This window comes from Hemiscyllium ocellatum, chromosome 7 (genome assembly GCF_020745735.1).
Source record: "Hemiscyllium ocellatum isolate sHemOce1 chromosome 7, sHemOce1.pat.X.cur, whole genome shotgun sequence".
Taxonomy (NCBI): domain Eukaryota; kingdom Metazoa; phylum Chordata; class Chondrichthyes; order Orectolobiformes; family Hemiscylliidae; genus Hemiscyllium; species Hemiscyllium ocellatum.
In genome coordinates this window covers 16,399,668-16,422,439 of record NC_083407.1, presented here as the reverse complement: position 1 = coordinate 16,422,439, position 22,772 = coordinate 16,399,668, and the positions used below count along the sequence as shown (strand labels likewise).

At 43.1% G+C, this 22,772-nt stretch overlaps 1 protein-coding gene across 1 annotated transcript in view; it reads left to right on the top strand.

Annotated features, from left to right (window-relative positions):
- Positions 1 to 17,546, top strand: part of LOC132817324 (contactin-associated protein-like 5) — a 1,293,865-nt gene extending 1,276,319 nt beyond the window's left edge. Inside the window, exons 23-24 of the mRNA XM_060827734.1 lie at positions 7,576 to 7,647; positions 17,058 to 17,546. Of these exons, the coding sequence (XP_060683717.1) occupies positions 7,576 to 7,647; positions 17,058 to 17,254 (269 nt within the window). The 3' untranslated portion in view covers positions 17,255 to 17,546. The remainder of the gene's footprint in view (positions 1 to 7,575; positions 7,648 to 17,057) is intronic.
- The last annotated feature ends 5,226 nt before the right edge of the window (positions 17,547 to 22,772 follow it).

The window sequence follows — 22,772 nt, the reverse complement described above, 5'->3', positions numbered from 1 at the left end:
AACTTTTTATAAACCCGTGTGTATCCATTTTATTGGTTATTAAATAAGTGAAGCAGTTCTGCAGGATAATTTGACAGAGTGCTCCACTGACTTGAACTAGTAACCAGTTGTGTGTGATCATTTTATACTGAACTCCAAGGAATTAGTCAGGATTGTGATGGAATACTCCCCGCTTGCCTGGTGGGTACAACTCCAACAACATTCAAGAAGCCTGATACCATCCAGACAAAGCAGCCTGCTGATTAGTATCACATCCATAAGTGTCCATTCCATCCACCACCGGTGCTCAGGAGCAATGGTGTGTACAAGATGCCCTGCAGAAATTTGCCAAGGCTCCTTTGCCACATAGCTACTTCCAACTAGAAGAACAAGCACTGCAGAAACGTGGGACATCACCTAAAAGGTCTGAACCAAATCACTCATCATCCTGACTTGGACATATATTGCCATTCCTTCAGTGTCAATGGGTTCAGAACCCTGTGCAGAGTTTGTCCTCCCCAAACAGCACTATGGGTCCACTGACAACAAATCGACTGCAGTGGTTCAAGAAGGCAGCTCAGCACCATCTTCTCCAGGGCAACTCAGAATATGCGGGCCTGGACAGCGATGCCCACATCCCATAGATTAAAAAGACAGAATTGCACAGCACAATTTAAAAGTTCATGATCTTTTATCAATCATAGTCTGCCAAAAATTCAGAGAGGTAACCATGTTGTAGGGCACGTGGTTTCCAATTCAGTGAAGTAATCAGTGATATTACTCAAATGTCAGCTGTGGTTTTAACAGAAAGAACATCAAAATTGACAGCAAAGCCTCAGGGTCTCTCATAGCCTTCACAAACTATGAGTGAGCTCTTCCAAAATGTAGTTACACAGAGACTTGGAAAGGAAACCAAGATCTTGGTTTCACACCTCAGCCAAATGCAGTTGCATCTAGTCGTCATTTAATCCACAAAGCAGGTGACAGGTATATCAGCAAAGCAAGCGAACCCATCTTCTCCAACTACGCCATTGTCAGACAGTCTCCAAACTTTGTTGGGCCCAACTTTGAGATGCCCTGGATGAATACTGGAAACATATATTAAATTGTATGAATATTTAAATTAGGGGTATGGCATTTATGAAAAGGTGATACTAACTATATCAAACCTTTAGGTCGGTATTACAACTGCTAAATTGGTTTCTTGGAATAGGGTTGTTGATTAAACAATGTGAGCAAAGATAATAATATCTACTCTGTTGGAAGAGATGTTATGCCAAGACCTGATAGAAGCAGAGTTCCAATTTCCTTCATTTTGGAAGCGCAATCTCTGGAAACATATCTTTGTTTATGCAAGAGACTGTGGAGAAAATGAAATGTCAAGCATTAAGTAAAACCTGCTGTGTGTAATGTTCTAGTCAAACTTACCTTTCTATGTACTACTGAGCTGTAAGCCTTCACTAGATACAAAGTAAGGCATGGACTATCAACACTAGATACGTTAAGCTGTTGGACAAGTTGTCCCCATATCTGTTTGGGTTTCCTCTGGGTGCTTAGGTTTCTCCCTCAGTCCAAAGATGTGCAGGTCAGGTGGAGAGGCAATTTAGCATGGCCCATCCTGTCCAGGGATGTGCAGGTGGGTTAGCCATGGGAAATGTAGGGTTACAGGGATAAGGTAGGAGGTTGGGTCTGGGTGAGATGCCCTTTGGAGGGTTGGTGTGGACTTGATGGGCTGAATGGCCTGCTTCCACACTGTAGGAATTCTATGATAAGAGGATTCTATGAAACGCTCATCAGAGATAATCGCACATAGATTGATGCGTCATACTTAATACCGACGATAAAATCCTTAATGCAGTTGTCCGTTCGAAGCTTAAACTTCGTCACTGCCTGTGAGGTAAACTGAGATTAAGGTTCAAGAACTCTCTGAAGCCAACCTCAGGAAAACTAGGAATTCTACCATAGACAATGAAAAAATGCAATGGGGAACTACCTGAGGAGCATGGTCATTGTGCTGTTCCCTTCAAATAGCATAGAGTACAGGTAGCAAAGGCATTCATGGAAAGATCAGGCAGACTTCACAAAACCAAACAGTTTGTCCATGTCCACGCTGCAGAAAGGCATGCACACCAACAACTGGGCTCTACAGCTCCATGAAAGCAAGAACAGATGACTCTAGGCAGACAAGAATTTGCCATCTTTGATAATGAAGAGACACCAACAATATGGAGTTCTAGAGTGTAAGGCATACTGGCAGAAAGCTCAAGTCCTCACTCTAACATTGAGTTCTGCTTTTTATTGAATTATTTTCAGGAAGTAATAAATAGAAGGGAGACGGGTGGGAACATTATGAACAGGGCAACACAACAGTGCCTACTGAAAAACAAACAGCCTGTCTGATCTGCTGTTGGTGTAATATTTGGAATACTTTGTGTGCTGTTGGCACTGTTTCCTCAAAACAGGGAGAGAGAGCAGTTAAACGCGTGGCAACAGGGATGGTGCAGGAGGGAGGGATTCCGGTTTCTGGACAACTGGGGTTCTTTCTGGGGAAGGTGGGACCTCTATAAAAAGGATGGTCTACACCTGAACCTGAGGGGCACCAGTATCCTCGGGGGGAGGTTTGCTAGTGCTCTTTGGGAGGGTTTAAACTAACTCCGCCGGGGCATGGGAACCTGGACTGTAGCTTTAGGGTACAGGACCTTGAGTGTAGGGAGGTTATGAACAAGGCAGCAATCTCGAAGGAGGGTGCCTGTAAACAGAAGGGTGGCTTGAAGTGTGTATACTTCAATGCCAGAAGTATAAGAAATAAGGTAGGTGAACTTGCAGCGTGGGTTGGTACCTGGGACTTCGATGTTGTGGCCATTACAGAGACGTGGGTAGAACAGGGGCAGGAATGGCTGTTGCAGGTTCCAGGGTTTAAATGTTTTAGTAGGGTCAGACATGGGGGTAAAAGAGAGGGAGGTGTGGCATTACTTGTCAAGGATAGTATTACAGCGGTGGAAAGGACGATGGAGGAAGACTTGCCATATGAGGTAGTTTGGGCTGAGGTTAGAAATAGGAAAGGTGAGGTCACCCTGTTAGGTGTTTTCTACAGGCCTCCTAATAGTCCGAGAGAAGTAGAGGATAGTATTGCGAGGATGATTCAGGAGAAGAGTGAAAGTAGCAGGGTGGTTGTTATGGGGGACTTTAACTTCCCAGAAATTGACTGGGAAAGCTATAGCTCGAGGTCGTTAGATGGGTTGGTGTTTGTCCAATGTGGGCAGGAGGGTTTCCTGACACAATATGTAGACAGGCCAACAAGAGGTGAGGCTATACTGGATTTGGTTCTAGGTAATGAACCAGGCCAGGTGTTAGACTTGGAGGTAGGTGAGCACTTCGGGGACAGTGACCACAACTCGGTGACTTTTACTTTAGTGATGGAGAGGGATAAGTGTGCACTGCAGGGCAAGAGTTATAGCTGGGGGCAGGGAAATTATGATGCGGTGAGGCATGACTTAGGATGTGTGGATTGGAAAAACAGGCTTCAAGAGAAGAATACTAATGATATGTGGAGATTGTTCAAGGAACAGCTACTGAGTGTCCTTGATAAGTATGTACCAGTCAGGCATGGAGTTAAGGGTCTTGTGAAGGAGCCGTGGTTTAATAAGGAATTGGAATCCCTTGTGAAAGGGAAGAAGGCGGCATATGTAAAGATGAGGCGTGAAGGTTCAGTTGGGGCGATTGAGAGTTATAAGGTAGCCAGGAAGGATCTAAAGAGAGAGCTAAGAGCAGCGAGAAGGGGACATGAAAAGTCCTTAGCTGGTAGGATTAGGGAAAATCCAAAGGCTTTCTATAGGTATGTCAGGAATAAAAGGATGACTAGGGTAGGTATCGGTCCAGTCAAGGATAGTAGTGGGAAGTTGTGCGTGGAGGCGGAGGAGATTGGAGAGACACTAAATCAATATTTTTCATCAGTATTCACTCAGGAACAGGACACTGTTGCTGATGTGAATATTGAGTCACAAGTGATTAGAATGGATGGCATTGAAGTATGTAGGGAAGAGGTTTTGGGAATACTGGAAAGGATGAAAATAGATAAGTCTCCTGGGCCTGATGGCATTTATCCTAGGATCCTCTGGGAAGCTAGGGAGGAGATAGCAGAGCCATTGGCCTGGATTTTTATGTTGTCATTGTCAACGGGAATAGTACCAGAAGACTGGAGGATGGCGAATGTGGTCCCCTTGTTCAAGAAGAGGAGTAGGGATAGCCCGAGTAACTATAGGCCAGTGAGTCTGACTTCTTTGGTGGGCAAAGTCTTAGAGAGAATTGTAAGGGATAAGATTTATGAACATCTGGATAGGAATAACGTGATCAAGGATAGTCAGCATGGTTTTGTGAAGGGCAGGTCGTGCCTCACAAACCTTATTGAGTTCTTTGAGCAGGTGACTAAGGAGGTGGACGAGGGTAAAGCAGTAGATGTTGTGTATATGGATTTTAGTAAGGCATTCGATAAGGTACCCCATGGTAGGCTAATGCAAAAACTATGGAGGTATGGCATTGAGGGTGCATTAGAGGTTTGGATTAGAAATTGGCTGGCTGGAAGGAGACAGAGGGTAGTAGTTGATGGTATAGGTTCATCTTGGAGTGCAGTTACTAGCGGTGTACCTCAAGGATCTGTTTTGGGACCATTGCTTTTTGTTATCTTTATAAATGATCTAGAGGAGGGGCTTGAAAGCTGGGTGAGTAAGTTTGCGGATGACACAAAAGTCGGTGGAGTTGTGGATAGTGAGGAAGGATGTGGCAGGTTACAGCGGGATATAGACAAGTTGCAAAGCTGGGCAGAAAGGTGGCAAATGGAATTCAATGTAGCTAAGTGTGAAGTCATTCACTTTGGTAGGAGTAACAAGAAGATGGATTACTGGGCTAATGGTAGGCTACTTGGTAGTGTGGATGAGCAGAGGGATCTTGGTGTCCATGTACACAGATCTCTGAAAGTTGCCACCCAGGTAAATAGTGCTGTGAGGAAGGCATATGGTGTACTGGGCTTTATTGGCAGAGGAATTGAGTACCGGAGTCCTGAGGTCATGTTGCAGTTGTATAAGACTCTGGTGCGGCCTCATCTGGAGTATTGTGTGCAGTTTTGGTCACCATACTATAGGAAGGATGTGGAGGCATTGGAACGAGTGCAGAGGAGGTTTACCAGGATGTTGCCTGGTATGGTAGGAAAATCGTATGAGGAAAGACTGAGGCACTTGGGGCTGTTCTCATTGGAGAAAAGAAGGTTTAGGGGAGATTTGATAGAGGTGTACAAGATGATTAGGGGTTTAGATAGGGTAGACACTGAGAACCTTTTACCGCTCATGGAGTCAGCTGTTACAAGGTGACACAGCTTTAAATTAAGGGGTGGAAGGTATAGGACAGATGTTAGGGGTAGATTCTTTACACAGCGGGTTGTGAGTTCATGGAATGCCCTGCCAGTAGCAGTGGTGAACTCTCCCTCTTTATGGTCATTTAAGCGGGCATTGGATAGGCATTTGGAAGTTATTGGGCTAGTGTAGGTTAGGTAGGATTCGGTCGGCGCAACATTGAGGGACGAAGGGCCTGTACTGCGCTGTATTTTTCTATGTTCTATGTTCTATAAAATGTTAATGTATTGGATCGTAATAAGTGGAGAGTGACAAATATATTTGCAGGACGTTAATCTCATAAGAGATAGTCAAAGAATGAGAACTGTTCTTTTTTTCTCATCATGAACTGTGGTTAAGTCTTTATGAGGAAGACTTTTTCATAAGATCACAAGTTAAGATTGAGTCCAAAAACAGTGAACTATTTTTCAGGACAGACATTAAAGTGGCCCACTCGTTACTGTAAATAATTCCATTACATTATTTCAAAAAAAGCTGAGTCTCTGGTGTCCTCCTTACCAATGTTTATCTCTCAATCAAAGTCACAAAAACAGATTCCCTGGTCATTATCACATTGCTGTTTTCAGTCATTTGCATGGCTGCCAATATTTTTCATGGGAAATGGGCATTATTGATAAGACCAGCATCTGTTGCCTATCCCTCATTACCATGTACTGAGTGTTTTTTTAAACACCATTTCAGAGGCCAGTTTGAAAAAAGGATCAATCACATCGCTGTGGATCTAAAAATCAGATGGGCTAATGGACCGAGGATTGGCAGATGGAATTTTACTTAGATAAATATGCAATGTTGCAACATGATAATGTAAACCAAGGCAAGACTTATGCAGTTCTTGTTAGGGCCCTGGGGAGTGTTGTTAAACAAAGACACCTAGGGCTGCAGGTGCACAGTTTCTTACAAGTTGACTAACAGGTAGACAGGGTAATGAAGAAGGCGTTTGGCACACTTACCTTTTTAGATCAGAGTGGTGCTGGAAAAGCATAGCAGGTCAGGCAGCAACCAAGGAGCAGGAAAATCGACATTTTGGGCAAAAGCCCTTCATCTGGAGCCATTCCTGATGAAGGGCTTTTGCCCGAAACATCGATTTTCCTGCTCCTCGGATGCTGCCTGACCTGCTGTGCTCCTTTTCCTGCAACACCCTGATCTAAACTCTGGTTTCCAGCAGTTGCAGTCCTCACTTTTGCCTACACTTACATTTATAAGCTAATGCATTGAGTATAAGAATTGTGAGGTCATGTTGTGGCTGTACAGAACATTCATATGGCCATTTTTGGAATACTGTGTTCAATTCTGGTCTCCCTGCCATAGGAAGGATGTTGTTATCTTGAAAGGGTTGAGAACAGATTTACAAGGATGTTGCTGGGATTGGCGGGATTGAGCTTTCGGCAGAGGACGAACAGATTGGGGCATTTTCCCTGGAGCATAGGAAGCTAAGGGGTGACCTTATAGAGGTTTACAAGATCATGAGGGAAATGGATAGGGTGAATAGACAAGGTCTTTTCCCCAGGGTAGGGAAGTCTAAAACTAAAGGACATAGATTGAAGGTGAGAGGGGAAAGATTTAAAAGAAACCTGATGGGTACTTTTTTTATGTTGAAGGTGGATGTGTATGGAATGAGCTGCCAGAGGAAGTGGTGGAGGTGGGTACAGTTACTCTATTTAAATGGTATCTGGATGGGTATATGGATAGAAAGGATTTAGAGGGAATGCTGGCAAATAGGACTAGATCAGGTTAGGATATCTGGTCGATGCAGGTGAGTTAGCTTGATGGGTCTGTTTCTGTGCTGTATAACCTGATGACTATAACTCTAGAGTAGTTAGGACAGCAAATTTCCTTCCCTAAGGATATTCATGAGTGATATGGGATTTTGGTTTCACAGTTATTACTAAAATTAGTTTTCAATTCCAGATTTTCAGTAGTTGAATTTTAATTCAAGCAGCTTCCATTTATGGGATTTGGACCTGTTCCAGTGTATCAACCAGAGCTTCTACATTACTAATCCACTGATAATGCCACCATACCACAATGTTCACCCCCATTAGAATGGTGAGTGCATATCGAAGGAATATCACTGTAAAGCTCTTTCAAACATCAGGTCATCATGAAAAGCACTAAGTAAATATGTCATTCTGGTTTCATGACAACATGATTCCATTGTTTGCTAATATGATGAATTCCCTTTCTACTGTAGATGATTCCAAACCCACTGAGGAGGAGCAGCCATTACAAAATGCATTCAGAAGTGATTCTGCAGTCATCGGAGGTAGGAAATAAAGATTTGCTGCTGCAAAAATCTTTTAATTGGTGTGTTTGAAGGAAGAATAATTTCTCATATTCTGCTGAATGACTAACATGTCACTGTATGAATGCAGCAGAGAAGAGCCAAAAGCTGATTTCTGGTGTTAAAAGTACCATTTACTTCATAACGAATGAAAATGGAATGAGAGTGCTGAGATTATTCAGACCCTAGATAACACTGCTGTACAATATGGAGAGAATGAGCAAAGAGTAATAGATTCATTTAAAAAAAGTTACCACACTACAGGAAGAGGCCATTCAGCCCATCATATCTGTGTTGGCTTTTCTGCCATCATATGGAGGTGCTAGTGTTGGACTGGGGTGGACAAGGTCAGAAGTCGGATAACACCGGGTTATCATCCAACAGGTTTATTTGAAATCACAAACTTTCAGAGTATTGCCCATTCATCAGGTAACTTCATATAATCTGGTAGCAATGCACCGAGTGACACGCCTTCCATCAGGTGGTCAATTGAATCGGTCTCTGTGATAATCTCAGGTGATGCATTCCAAATTCCAACATTTCACTGCATGAAAGAAAAGGTTTTCCTTCATGTCACCATTGCTTCTTTTGTCAATCATCTTAACAGAGTGTCTTCTGGTTCTAGATCTTTCCATCAATGAGACTAATTTTGCCCAATCTGCCAGCTCCCTCGTGGTCTGTCAAATCTCCTTTCAACCTCTCTTTGCTAAATTGTCTATTTAGCTGAAGTCCCTCTCAATCTTATCTGCCCTTCTCGTAAATGCCTTAACATACATTCTAAAGTGTAATGCCCTGAACTGAATACAATACTCCATCTGAGGCTAATCCAGTGTTTTGGATATAACAGACAAACAATAAGCAGTAGTAGGTGAAAGTGGACACTGCAGATGCTGGAGATTAGAGTCAAGATTCGAGTGGTACTGGAAAAGCACAGCAGGTTAGGCAGCATCCGAGGAGCAGGAAAAAAGCCCTTCATCAGGAAACATCGATTTTCCTGCTCCTCAGATGCTGCCTGACCTGCTGTGTTTTTCCAGCACCACTCTAATCTTGACAATAAGCAGTAGCAGGCTATTCAACCCCTCAAGACTGCTCCGCCATTTTATAAGGATGTGGCTGATGTGATTGTAACCTCAAAACCACATTCCGACCTATCCCAATAAATTTTTTACTTCCTCCGTTTGGCAGGGAGAATAACAAAAGTGCATTAACAGATATTCTAAAAGAAGCAGGTATTAAAACCGAGATGAGGTGGAAGTTTTTCCCTAGAAGTTCATGAGTCTTTGGAATTTGCTTCCTGAAAAGGTAGTAGGAGCAGTTTCTTTGGATATCTTAAAGACAGAAGTCGTGTTAGCAATGAGAAAAAGATTATCAGTTTGGTCTCCTCGTCTCAGGAAAGATATACTGGTAATGGAGGCATTACAGAACAGGTATTCTAGGTTGTTCAAGGGTATGAGGGATTGTTTTATGAATAGTGCTCATTGGAGTTGAGAGAACTGGAATTCGTATGGGAGAGCCTAACCTCAGTGTAAGGCTCACCTAGGTAAAAACAATGACTGCAGATGCTGGAAACCAGATTCTGGATTAGTGGTGCTGGAAGAGCACAGCAGTTCAGGCAGCATCACCTAGTCAGGATAGAGATGAGGACGAATTCTCTCAGTGGGCAGTAAATTCAAGGTATTCTTTACCACAGTGGGATGTCGAGGCTGGTCATTAAGTATATTCAAAGCTGACAGACAGATTTTTAATCAGTGGGGGATTCAAAGGTTATGGGCAAACAGAGAATAATTGAGTTTTTAAAACGTAATTTACTTAATAGAACGCAAGTATGGCCACAATCTGAGAATGCTTCCAGGTGTTGGTCATCATCTTCCCCCTCCACCAAGCTCCCTTTGCAAATTTCTGAATGCTGCACATTTAATTATATTGCAAGAGTTCAAATTGCAGGAAACGTGGTGAATGTTGCCATCATTTGCATGTGCCCATTCTAAACCCAGCCACATGGGTAAGCTCAGATTCTTCATGCCTGGAAAGAATCCCCAGCAAAGAATATTACTGTTGCTAACCTCCTTGACTTCCTCAGACAAATCAAAACAATCAGCAGGAAGACCAGGTAGCAATGGTCCATGTTCCTTACGTTCACTTAGCATTGGTTACAGATATGAACATGGAAGTTGATGTTAAAACCGGCACTCACAGAGATAAGAGAAAAAAACATGCTCAGAAAGTAAAACAATGCTGTGATTTAAGGATACGGGAGAGAAAAATGACGATACTTTTGAAAACAGTGCTGATACAATTAGGGCATAAAAGGAAGGTTTGGAGGGAAGATAATTTTAAAAACAAAGACTCTCAAAATGTAGTCAAAAGGGAAATGTTAAAGAACAAACTATCCAGTTCAGTGGTCATAGACATTTTTAGGAGAAAGTGAAGACTGCAGACGCTGGAGGTCAGAGCTGAAAATGTGTTGCTGGAAAAGTGCAGCAGGTCAGGCAGCATCCAAGGAGTAGGAGAATCTATGTTTTGGGCACAAGCCCTTCTTCAGGAATAGACATTTTTAAATCAATTCAGAGATGTTATTATACACCTGCTGGAGCAGGTGGGACTTGAACCCATGCCTGCAGGCTCAAAGGTAGGGATATTACCACTGCACTGCAAGAGCTCTCCAACATAAGTAGATATGTGGAAAGGGACATATTTGAGTCAAGGAAGAAAGTAGCAAAGTGAGTTCATTTAACAATTCAAACACTAATTTCCTTAACCTCGTCAAATGCAGCACAGAATAATGAAAGATTGAATCAGACGTTTAAAAAATATTTGTCTTGCCGTCATTTGCTGCGATATGCTGACGTTTGACATAGCATCAACAATTTGAGAATACCTGCAAAGGCATGACAAGGCTATGAGCTAAGTGCTGAAACATGGGATTAGGTAGTTCGGCTGTTGTTTTTGATTGACATAAACTTGATGGGCCAAAAGACCTTTGTCTGTGCTGAAGACTGCTATGACTCTTAAATAGAAGGAATGCTAGCTTTTGAAGGCATGTCTTACCTTATAAATGTCTTGGAATTTTCAAGGAAGTAATTGGGATGGCCTTCAGAATATATCTCACAAAAGAGATTCATAGCAAAAGGCATTTATGGGTAAATAGTGAATTGTCTTATAAATTGCCCAAAGTAAAAACAGTGGAGATGTATCAATAGTAGTCCGAATGATAAGTGAAATTTGCGATCATTTCCATGATCTCTCAGCTTTGTCTTAAATGCCTTATAATCACCTGTTCAGAGATGTTATACAGAGCTCCTGGTGGGACTTGAACCCAGAGCTTCTGTTTCAGCAGGTAAGAACAGGACTACTACTTAATGTCTCATCGTGACCTCAGCAAAGGTGACCTAATTTACAATGCATGTGTTTTTAATGATTTCACAATTATAGAGAATAGTATTTTACATTTGATATAACTGCATAGAGGCCAGTGGCCCATCACTAAGTCACCCTTTATTTATTACTCCATAGTACACTGGCTGTAGCCAGCCAGCTCGGAGTCAGTCATCAACTTTTTTTATTTTATTAAACAGTACAGTTTACAAACAATTAACAGAGAAACAGCAATTTTACAAGGGAGAAGAGCGGCAAAGCCAGGCCCCAAACCCTACCATTCAAACAGTTTTCAGGGAAATCAGGACAAACCTCAAATTCCACTTTCAGTCAGTCATTACAAAAGTATCACTAACAAATACATACAAGAGAGTCCAATTAAATAAGAAACAGTGCACAGAAAACAAACCAGCAAGCCACCCATCCCTCTCACCTTCCAGAACTCGAAGGCAGCCTACCCCATTCCTCTTCTGGCTCTCGGTCGGTCCTGACACACATTCTAGCCACCTTGAGGACAGCCTGTCCTGCTCCCGCGCCCCCACCAGACGACAGCGGTCAGGACAGCCTACCCATCTTCCAGCTTCCCTAACCGCGTTTCGTATCTTCCAGCCACCTCGAGGACAATCTGCCCTGGTTACCTGCCCAGGGGAAAGCGCTGAGCACGGCCTACCCACCTTCCGGTCCTCGGTTTGCCCCATGTACCATCTAGCTCTCGCCCACCCTGATGCACCATTGGGCCCATGGAATGCCCTGACACACCTTCTGGCCACCTCTTGGATAGCCCATCCCCATTCCTGGGACATCAACACACGGGCCAGCCCACAAGTCTCCCAGATCTCAACCTGGCCCTATGCATCTTTTGGCCCTCGGCCTCTCCAACACACCGTCCGACCACCTCAGGACAGCCCTTCCCAATTACTCCTTCTTGGGACGACAGTGCTCAGAACGGCCTACCTACTTTCTGACTCTCAGGCGACAGGCATCGGGAGGTCTTCCCACCCTCTGGCGTTTGGGCAGCCTACCCACCTTCTTGCTCTCAGAGTGACAGCTTTTGGGATGACCTACAAGCCTCCCAGCTCACAGCAAGGCATGCCAGACCCAGGGACACACAAGACTGTGCAGGTGATAAACCCAACAAGCAACAACACAGAGTCAATTACCAACATACAGAGTCGCTTCTGATACAGAGTTCCTTACCCTAAACAGTTCTCTTCAAAATGTCGAGTCCATTCCCAGGAACAGAGTCCACTCTAGTATACAAAGTGCATTGTCAGAAATAGAGTCCACTCCAAACTGCAGAGTCCATTGCCAAAAACAAAGTCCACAACCAAGGGCAGAATCCACTCCTGAAGAAAGCAAATAGAGACCCCACAGCACACACACTGGTGTTCATCACCATAGAGACCTGGTTTATCCAGCAAGAACCAGGCACACTCACAGGAACATAGTACATTGTAAAGGTGCAGTTAACTCACAGGAGCTTGGTCCACTCCCGAACTCCAGGATGCAGCAAGTGCTCACCTCCCAGCACACACACAGGTGTTCAGTCTTTACAGAGGCCTAATCCACCGACAAAAGGCCAGGCCTACCCACAAGAACAGCACATTTTCTCACAAGGGCTCAGTCCAAACACCAAAAAAATGAAAACACATACAAAAAACAAAGGAAACTCAAGAGTGCAAGGGCTAAGCCCTGCCACAAAATTAACATAGCCCTTTCCTCAAAGTAAAACAGAAAAGAGTAACACACAGGCTGCAACCAGCCAGTGAAACATCAGTCCCCTCATGAGAACTGAAACACATTGACTGTGAAGATCAGGCAATTTAGAAATCAGTCCTCAGTAAAAAGGAATAACAGTTAACAAACTGGCTTAATAATTCAGACAGTTCAAGAATCAGGTTCCCCCCACTCCCAAAACAAAAGGCAGAAACCAACAGCAGCAGTAGCACAGTGACTGTGGCCCAGTCAGTATAGAGTCAGTCCCCTAAACTGAGGCGATTCTAAATCTCTTGGTTATATTTTTTAAAATTTTATTAAACAGTACAAAATACAGTTAACAATAAACAGAAAGCAGCAGTTGACAAAAACCCCACTATATACAGAGGAAAGGACAGCAAAGCCAAACCCCAAATCCCACCATTCAACCAGTTTTCAGGGAGATGAGGACAAACCTCAAATCCCTCAGCCATCGGCTATCCGACTCCCAGCCTCCCCATGTACTGACTGGTCTGCCCTACACCGGCTTTCCGACAAGGACGGTATCAGCTGCCTGGCCCTGCCTGCCCCACGTTCTGACAGGCTTCTCCTGGCCCGCATTCCTACAGGTTGGTCATCGACCCTCCAGTCCCCAGCCAGCCTGCATACCAGCTGCCCCTCCCCAGTCAGCTTTCCTATGGGCCTACTATCGGCTGCCTAGTCCCAGCCACTTTGCATAGTAACACCACCCCCTCCCCCTACACTGCCCGCTATCCCCAGGCGCATTATTGACCTTCCAGCTCCCAGCCACCCCACATACTGATTAGCCCACTCTGGGCTACACTCAAACACAATTAATTATAAAACCCACATACAGTAACAGAATTCACAAAATCCTCACAATACAGTTTCCAGTAACAAGGCAGAGTCCATGCCCAAAGGCAGAGTCAGTCCAGAATGTAGCAAATGCTCACCTGAAAGCATACACAGTTGTTGAGTCTTCACAGAGGCCTGGCCCTTCCAGGGAGAACTAGGCCCACTCTCTGGAACACGTATATTGTGAAGCTGCAGTTAACTCACAGGGGTTTGGTTCAGTCCTGAAAGCAGAGTCCACGCCACACACACAGAGTCTTCAGAGGTTTGGTCCATCCAAAGGACCAGGCCCACTCACAGGAACACAGTACATTATAAAGTTACAGTTAACTCACAGGGTTTGGCCCACTCCACAATGCAGGAATTGCTCACCTCCCAGCACAAACACAGGTGTTCGGTCTTTACAGAGGCCTACCCATATAGGGCCAGCTCATCTGGAAAGATGTATTTTTTCACAGGGGCTCAGTCCAGACATCAAAAAAGTGAAAACACATTCAAAAGGAAACCAGAGTGCAAGGGCTGAGCCCTGTCCCTAAATCTACATAGTCCTCTTCTCAAAGTAAAAGAGAAAAGAGTAATACACAGGCTATAAGCAGCCAGTGAAACAACAGTTCCCTAATGAGAACTGAGTTACACCTGTAACACACTGACTGTGTGGATCAGGCAGTTTGAAAATCAGACCTCACTAAAAAAAAGTTAATAAACTGGCTACATAATTCAGTTCAGGAATCAGGTTTCCTCCAAAAATGAAGCAGAAACCAACAGCAGCAGTAACACACCAACTGTAGCCCAGCCAGCACGGAGTCACTCCTGTAAACTGAGGAGATTCTAAATTTCCTCATTATATGTGTCAGCCAAGGCTTTCCTGATTGTTCCAGGTAACAGTACATACTGACTGTGGCCCAGCCAGCACAGAGTCAGTCCCCTAGACTGAAGGGATTCCAAATTCCCTGGTTACATTGGAAGGCCAGGGCTTTCCTGATTGTCCCAGGTTAACAACCCCAAGCAAAAACCTTGTAGTTATCGAGATCTACCTGCTTCCAATCACTACAACTTTCAAGCTTCTTGTTGGAAGATTGAAATGGTTGAAGTTGAAGGAAGAGCTCAGAAGTCATCAGACTAATGTCAGAAAAGCTCTGGTACGGCCACACTTGGAGTATTGTACAGTTCTGGTCACTGCATTGTAAGAAGGATGTGGAAGCTTTGGAAAGGGTGCAGAGGAGATTTACTAGGATATTGCTTTGTATGGAAGGAATGCCTTACGAGGAAAGGCTGAGGGCCTTGAGGCTGTTCTTGTTAGAGAGAAGAAGGTTGAGGGGTGACTTAATATTGACATGCAAGATAATCAGAGGGTTAGATAGGGTGGACAGGGAGAGCCTTTTTCCAAGTATGGGGACGGCAAACACGAGGGGACGCAACTTTAAAGTGAGGGGAGATTGGCATAAGAAAGATGTCAGAGGTAGTTTCTTTACTCAGCGAGTAGTAAGGGTATGGAATGCTTTGCCTGCTGTGGAAGTTTAAGTGCATTTAAGTCGTCATTGGACAGGCATATGGACGTACATGGAAGAGTATAGGTGGGATGGGCTTCAGATTAGTATGACAGGCAGCGCAACATCGAGGGCTGAAAGGCCTGTACTGCGCTGTAATGTTCTATGTTCTATGTGTTCTAAGTGATGGTATAAGCCCTTTAGGCACATGCTGTGCTGTTTCCAATGCAAACAGTCTAATTGCACTGTAAATAGTATCTGGTATCCATAAATATTTTTGGCATATTGATGAGAATTTTCTAATCATAGAAAAGTCTTTCGATGCTACAATTTACAATTTATATTTAAGATAAAGTTGAAAAAAAAAGCCTTCACACTGTGTACATTAAGGAGTGATGAAAGTTTGAATGCGTAGGCAACAAAGTAAGTGCCAATGTGGATCCATAGTTCCAGTGATGATAAATTAGAGGACAATATATTGGTAATCTATAAAATTCCAGTGATGAAATACAGGTGGTAAGTTTTGCCATTTAGCACTTCCCAACAAAGCTTTGCAAATTGGAGATGTTTAGTCTGTGGGGAATTTGAGTGCTTGATTTATGCCTTTTTTGCTTAACAACATGCTGAAATCGCTCTCCTCTCTTCAGGGAGAGAAATTTTAACTAGGCACCCAATTATCGTACAGGGAAATGAATCAGAAACAGCACTTTCCATTTATATATCAACTTCAACATTATAAAACATCCCAAAGCTCTTTATCGAAGCACTATCAAATAAAATTTGATACCAAACCATATTAGAACAGGGGAGCAAACTCTTGATCAAAGAAAACAGCTTTAATGAGCATCCTAAAATAACAGAAATACAGAAAGGCAATTTAGCCAGGAAGCTACAGAACTTAGGGCCTAGGCAATTGAATGCCAATGAAAGAGCGATTAAAGTTGGGTTTGTGCAAGGTTTCATTCTGTGTCATTGCAACATCCAAGTGATGAAGCCTCCACCATTGAGTGGCCTGTCAACACTTACTGGCTAAGTTCATACATGGCTAAGATGACTTCATAAGTGAGGTACACAAATTATACAGTACAAAACAGACCTTTGTCCCATCCAGCTTGAGCCACCAAAAATGCACTACTACCTAAACTAAGCTGAAAATGTGTTGCTGGAAAAGCGCAGCAGGTCAGGCACATCCAAGGAGCAGGAGAATCAACGTTGCAGGTATGAGCCCTTTTTCCTGAAGAAGGGCTCATGTCTGAAACGTCAGTTCTTCTGTTCCTTGGATGCTGCCTGACCTGCTGCGCTTTTCCAGCAACACATTTTCAGCTCTGATCTCCAGCATCTGCAGTCCTCACTTTCTCCTACTGCCTAAACTAATCCAACTTAGCCACAGTAGGCCCTTAACCTTGAATATTATAACACTACAAGTACTCATTCAAGTACTTTTTAAAGGTTGTGTGGTTGTCCATCTCAGCTACCCTCCCAGAAAGTTCATTCTAGACTCCCCACCAACCTCTGGTGAAAAGCCTTTTCCTCAAGTGCCCTCTAAACCTCCTACCTTTCATTTTAAATGTGTGTCCTTTTGTTCTTGCCCATTCAGTGAAGGGGAATGGTTGCTTTCTATCCACCCTGTCTATGAACTTCATAATCTTTTATACACCTCTATCAGGTCCCCTCTCAACCTTCTCTGCTGCAAAGAAAATAATCCGAGCTTATCCAGCCTTTCTGCACAGCTGAAATGCTCCATATCAGGCAACATCCTGGTGAATCTCCTCTGCACCCCCTCCAATGCAATCACATCCTTCCGATAGGTTGCTCGGTAACCATTGTATCCTGTCAGGAGTCGGAGGAGGTAGGGATGATGAAAAGAAGGCAAATAGCAAGCATAGCTGCATTGAAATAACAATAAGTTTGCTTTACAAAAGAAGAGAGAAGACTAAAATTGCATTTCTCTTCTCCTGACAGGTGTTATAGCGATTGTGATATTTGTCATCCTCTGCATTTTTGCTATAACGGGACGCTTGTTATATCAGAACAAAGGCACTTATCAAAATAATGAGCCGAAAAGAACGGAATACGCTGAGAACACTGATGCAGCACTGAAGAACCATACCAATTACCAGGATTCTGTAAGCGAAAGCAGGAAAGAGTATTTCATCTGACAGTGAGAGAGGCCCTCCTCATGGCTACACTTGCAACAGCAGATTAATAACAACACTACAACCTGGACTTGCTGTCTGTACTATGAGTTAGTTCCAGACTCTGCAAACTAAATGGCCAAAAGTTAGCACAAAATACACGGCATTTGACTAATGACTGGTTGGTATTTTTGTTTACCTGACAGAACAGGAATATAGCCTATTATTTCCTGCTAACAAAATGCCATCTCAGGGGAGCAGAATGAAGATTCCACAAAATTATGGTTACAAAAACAGCAGCTATTAAAAAAAATGTCTTGACACACCTCCTCAGAGTGATGTAAAACAATAATATTAACTTTTAAATGTAACTGGGTTCTTGGTTTATCTTCACAAGATTTATTTCTGTACCTTTCTTTTCTGGAGAGACCATTTTATTTGTCCATTAAGCAGGTGAAGTGATAACAAAGTTATCAATCTGGTTTAGTGCAGATTTATGATGAGACCTACATTCTTTCTCAGCTATTTATTTATTGTTGTTAGCTTGGTGGTTAAGCAGTCTATTAGATGAATCTAAGCACAGATGGTCATTCATGCTCATTATATGCAGTGTTATCTTAAAAAAAAGCTCCCAGCAGATTCCTTTTAAAATTGAAAAATTTTGTTGCCATAGCTAATAAATCATAATTGACCATATTGCACTCAATTATGATTGGATGTTCAAGTCAAGCTGGTTAAGCTGAAATTTTTTGGTTTGTTAAATCCCTGCTGTGCCCCAATGTACTTGCAACTCCTGATTTTTGCCATCGTGAGGCGTCATCCTCCCACTGTCACATGGCACCACTGTTTGAACCGATGAGTTGGTATTGAGGCACTCCTTCTGGCAGGCAGCAAGTAATGGTTCATTCCAACAACCATGGTCTAAGTCTCTAAACAAAAACAATTGCAGCTGAAATGACAGCAATGTCTCTCAATAAAACTCAGGTTATCTTTGCAGCAGATTGCAGTGAACTGCCTGCCAAAGCTCCTGGGTATAACATTAGTTCCAGCCAACTTGAGAGGTGCTGATTCCAGGTGTGATTGATGAAAGAGTTACCCAATTGTCCTCCTTTTATTATAGAGTTGGTGGGACTGGAGGGTCTGAGCTATAGGGAGAGGCTGAATAGGTTAGGGCCGTTTTCCCTCGAGCGTCAGAGACTGAGGGGTGATCTTATAGAGGTTTATAAAAACAAGGGGCATGGATAAGGTGAACAGCTAAGATCTTTTTCTTCGGGTGGGCAAGTTCAAAACTAGACGACAAGGTGGAGTCGGGCAAGATTTATATAGGACCTGAGGGGTAAATTTTTCATGCTGACAGTGGGGTGTGTATGGAACGAGCTGAAAGAGGAAATGGTGGAGGCAAATACAATAACAACATTTAAAAGGCATCTGGATGGGTACTTGATTGGGAAAGCTAAGGGCAAATGCTGGCCAATTGAGCTAGATCAGATTGAGATGTCTGGTCAGTGAGAATAGGTTGGTCCAAAGGATCTATTTCCATGCTGTATAACACTATCTGCAAAGTACTTTCTCTAGGCCCAGGTAAGTGAGGTGTGTTTCATTGGAGAATAACAGATCGTGCGCTCTCTATCAATAAATGTGATTCCAGTTGTATAGTCTTTCTGATAGTTTGATTGAGACATTTATTGATGTTAGTAGGTTTGAGGTACCTGGTGGACCAACTAACGGTTCGTTGAAAATGTTCATTACCTATTACTTCCCAAAATTTAAACTTTACTCCCAGGAGAATCTTTGCAGAAAATTGGATTGCATTTTAACAAATGGAAATGTGAAAACTGAGAACGATGGGATGCTCTTAAATGGCCCTGAGGGAGGAAGTCTCTGGAACATTCAAACATTCAGATTCAAACCTTGCAAAAGACAATTAAAAATGCATGTGTTATTGTTGTTAAACTATGCATTTGATTTATAATGATTCTATACCATGAGCTACAGTGACCTGTGATCCACGAGGACGTGTCTGGTTTTTGGGAAAGCTCAGATCATTGATTGAATACTGTGAGGTAGGAGAATGAAAGCTAAAGAAAACTAACAGATAGGTGGAGACATTGAGCTGGCTTAACATGAAAGAGAGTGAGGGTGGCATGGCAGCACAGTAGTTGGCACTGCTGTCTCACAGCACCAAAGAACCAGGTTCAATTCCAGTCTCTGGTGACTGTCTGTGTGGAGTTTGCACATTCTCCCTCTGTCTGTGTGAGTTTCCTCTGGGTGCACCAGTTTCCTCCCACAATCCAAAAGTGCACAGGTTAGGTGGATTGGCCATGTTAAATTTCCCATAGTGTCCAGGGACATGCAGGTTAGGTGGATTAACCACAGGAAATGCAAGCTTATGGAGGTGGTGGTGGTGGGGGGGGGGGGGGGGGGGGGGCGGAGGGTCTGGGTTGGTTTCTCTTCAGAGTGTCAGTGTGGAAATGATGGGCCGAATGGCCTGCTTCCATGCTTCCATATGATTCTAACTGGAGGCAAAGAAACTCAGATGGAAGAGAGACCAGAAAGAGCGTGCATAGAAAACAGACGTGGAAACAGTGGATTTTCTAAATTGTTTCAGGTAGGTGGCCATTAAAGTCCCATATCATCTTCACAAGCCTTCAGCATGGAAGCAAGAGGACATCATTGAATTGCTCGAATGTTGCTCCTCTATTCATTACATCATGGCTGTTCTCTATATCAATTCACCTTGGTTCCATATCTCAGAATGTTCTCACCTGACAAAATCTTGTTCACTTGAGTTCTGATCAATATTGGGAAACCCACAGTTAACAGAGTGTAACAACAACATCAAACATTTTGTATTCTTCTAGTGCCTTTAATGTCGTACAATGTCCCAAGGCACCTCACAGTAGTGTTTGACAAACAAAAGTTGGCATCCAGCTGTACAGCAAGATAATGGGGCAGTGAAGTGCATTTTGAAGTTGCCATATGCTCCGCAGCTCCACATCTTCCTTTCCAGAGCTTCAGCCCTTGGCAGCTGAAATCCCTCAGGCAGTAGTCTTTCCTGAACCCGCTTACAGGATGTGGTCATTGCTGACAAAGCCAATATTTATCACTCACATCTTACTCCCCTTCCAAAGGTTGTGGCAAGCTGGCTGCTTACACTGTCATGGTCTGCATATTCCCATAGCACCTGCAGCAAGTCATAGGTCTTTGACTCAACAATACCGAAGGAACTCAAAGCGAGTATAATGCATGTCAAATCCAGGATGACGTGGAACTTGGAAAACATTGAGCTGAGGTGAAAGTGTTCCCACACAATTACTGCTCTTGATCTTCGAGGAGGGAGAGGTTGTAACTTTGGAAGATGCTGCTGAAGAATCCTTGGTGCGTTTGCTGAGTTAGAATAGATACACACTGCTGCCACAATGGACTGGTGGAGAAGTGATTGTACATGAGTTTTTACCAAATAGATTGTTTTGTTCAAGATGGTATTGAGCTTCTTGAGCTATACTAAGCTTTGTAAAAGGAGACTAAAAGGAGATTCGGGTGATGTATCACTCACCTCAGAATATGCAATCTCTGGCCTGCTCATGAAGTCTCAGTGTTTGTCCATGGAATAAACTTCTCAACGATGATATCTGGATTGTTGATGGTGGGGAATTCGGTAAAGGTAATGCCATTGAATGACAATGCATAAATGATCGAGTTCTTTCTTTAATGCAGATGGTTATGACTCTCTTGTGGTGTGAGTACCACTTGTGAAACAATTAAAATTGGGAGGTGCCTAAGAGGCCAGAACAGGAGGATTACAAATACCAGGTTTACCAGGATGCTGCCTGGGTTCGAGGGTATGAGCTATGAGGAGAGGCTAGAAAAACCAGGATTGTTTTCTCTGGAGCGGCAGAGGCTGACGGGAGACTTGATAGAAGCATAGATTGGGTCGAGGGCCCAAATCTTTTTCCCAGATTTGAAATTTCTAATACTAGGTGTTAAGGTGAGAGGGGATAACCTCAAAAGAGATATGAAGGGCAAGTTTTTTTTTCACAGAGAGTGGTAGGAGTCTCTAGTGTTGATGGTGGAGGTGGATACAATAGCAGCATTTCAGGCACTTTTAGATAAGCACATGAATGTGGAAGGAATGGAGAGATATGGATCAAGGGCAGGCGGAAGGGATTATTTTTATTTGGCGTTATGTTTGGTGCAACATGATGAGCTGAAGGGCCCCTTCCTGTGCTGTGTTATGTTCTATGTTCAAGTTGAAGGGCCTGAAGAGATGGAAATGTGCTGGAATTTGAAAATAATTACGTGAATTTTAAAATTGAGGCATCATCTGAACAGAGACCAGTGTATGTAAGAAAGCAAAGGAGGTTGTGCAAATGAGATTTTTGTGAGTTAGGATTCAGAACCAACACTGAAAGCTAACATTGTGTCTATGCTGGCTGTTTGAAAGAACTGTCCCTTCATCTTTTTCTGGAGCATTCCAATTTTTATCTTTCTCAAATATTATTTTGATTTTCCCTTTCAAATAGATGACCCTTTAGATTCTGAATAATATTAGAAACATTCTAATCGAGGGAAACAATAAACCAAACAGCATGAAAAACAGAAAGTGTTGGAGAAACTCAATAGGTCTGACAGAATTTGTAGAGAAAAAACAGTCAACATTTCAAGTCCAGTGACCCTATTTCAGAAGCTATCGCTTGTTTTCACTGGACTTTAAGCATTAACTCTATTTTCTCTCCAAAGATGCTGCAAGACCTCTTAAGTTTCTCCAGCAATTTCTACTTTTTATGTGTTTTATATCTCATTGTTTTATTTCAGCAAGCAACATTAGTCTTCAATCTCAAACTCCTACAGCAAGAATTTGTAGCTTTTTTGGGAGCTGTAGCCCCTCTTATTACCATTGTCCAGACCTCATACCCAGGGGAATGGGCTAGAGACTCTGCTGTTTATTTTAATTCCCCCACATCACCCCTACTGATTCCCATCCAGACTTAAAATTGGATTTGAAAACAGTCAGAAACTGACTCTACCAAATACTTCCAAAACTGGAAGGGATAGCAGCAAATGAATGTCATGCGGCCTAATGGTACGATCACTAGACTATTACTTGAGAAGGGACCTGGGTTCAAATTCCACCATGGTTAAAAAGAAATCTTGAATTAAGAATCTACTGGTCATCATAAAACTATTGTCAGGAAAAATACCCATCTGCCTCACTAATGACTCAGTTCAGGCAGGGAAATCTGGTGTGGCCTACATGTGGCTCCAGACCCACAGCATTATAGCTGATACAAGGCATTGGTGAGACCACATCTTGAGTATTGTGCGCAATTCTGGGCCCCTTATTTGAGGAAAGATGTAGCATTGGAGGCAGTTCAGCAGAGGTTCACTAGACGGATCCCAGAGTTAAGGGGTGGGTCATATAAAGAGAAATTGAACAGTTTAGGCCTGAACTCTTTGAGGGGAGATCAAATTGAGGTATTCAAGATGATAAAAGGTGTGTATTAAATTGATGTGGAGCAGATGCTTCCTCGTGTGGGGCATC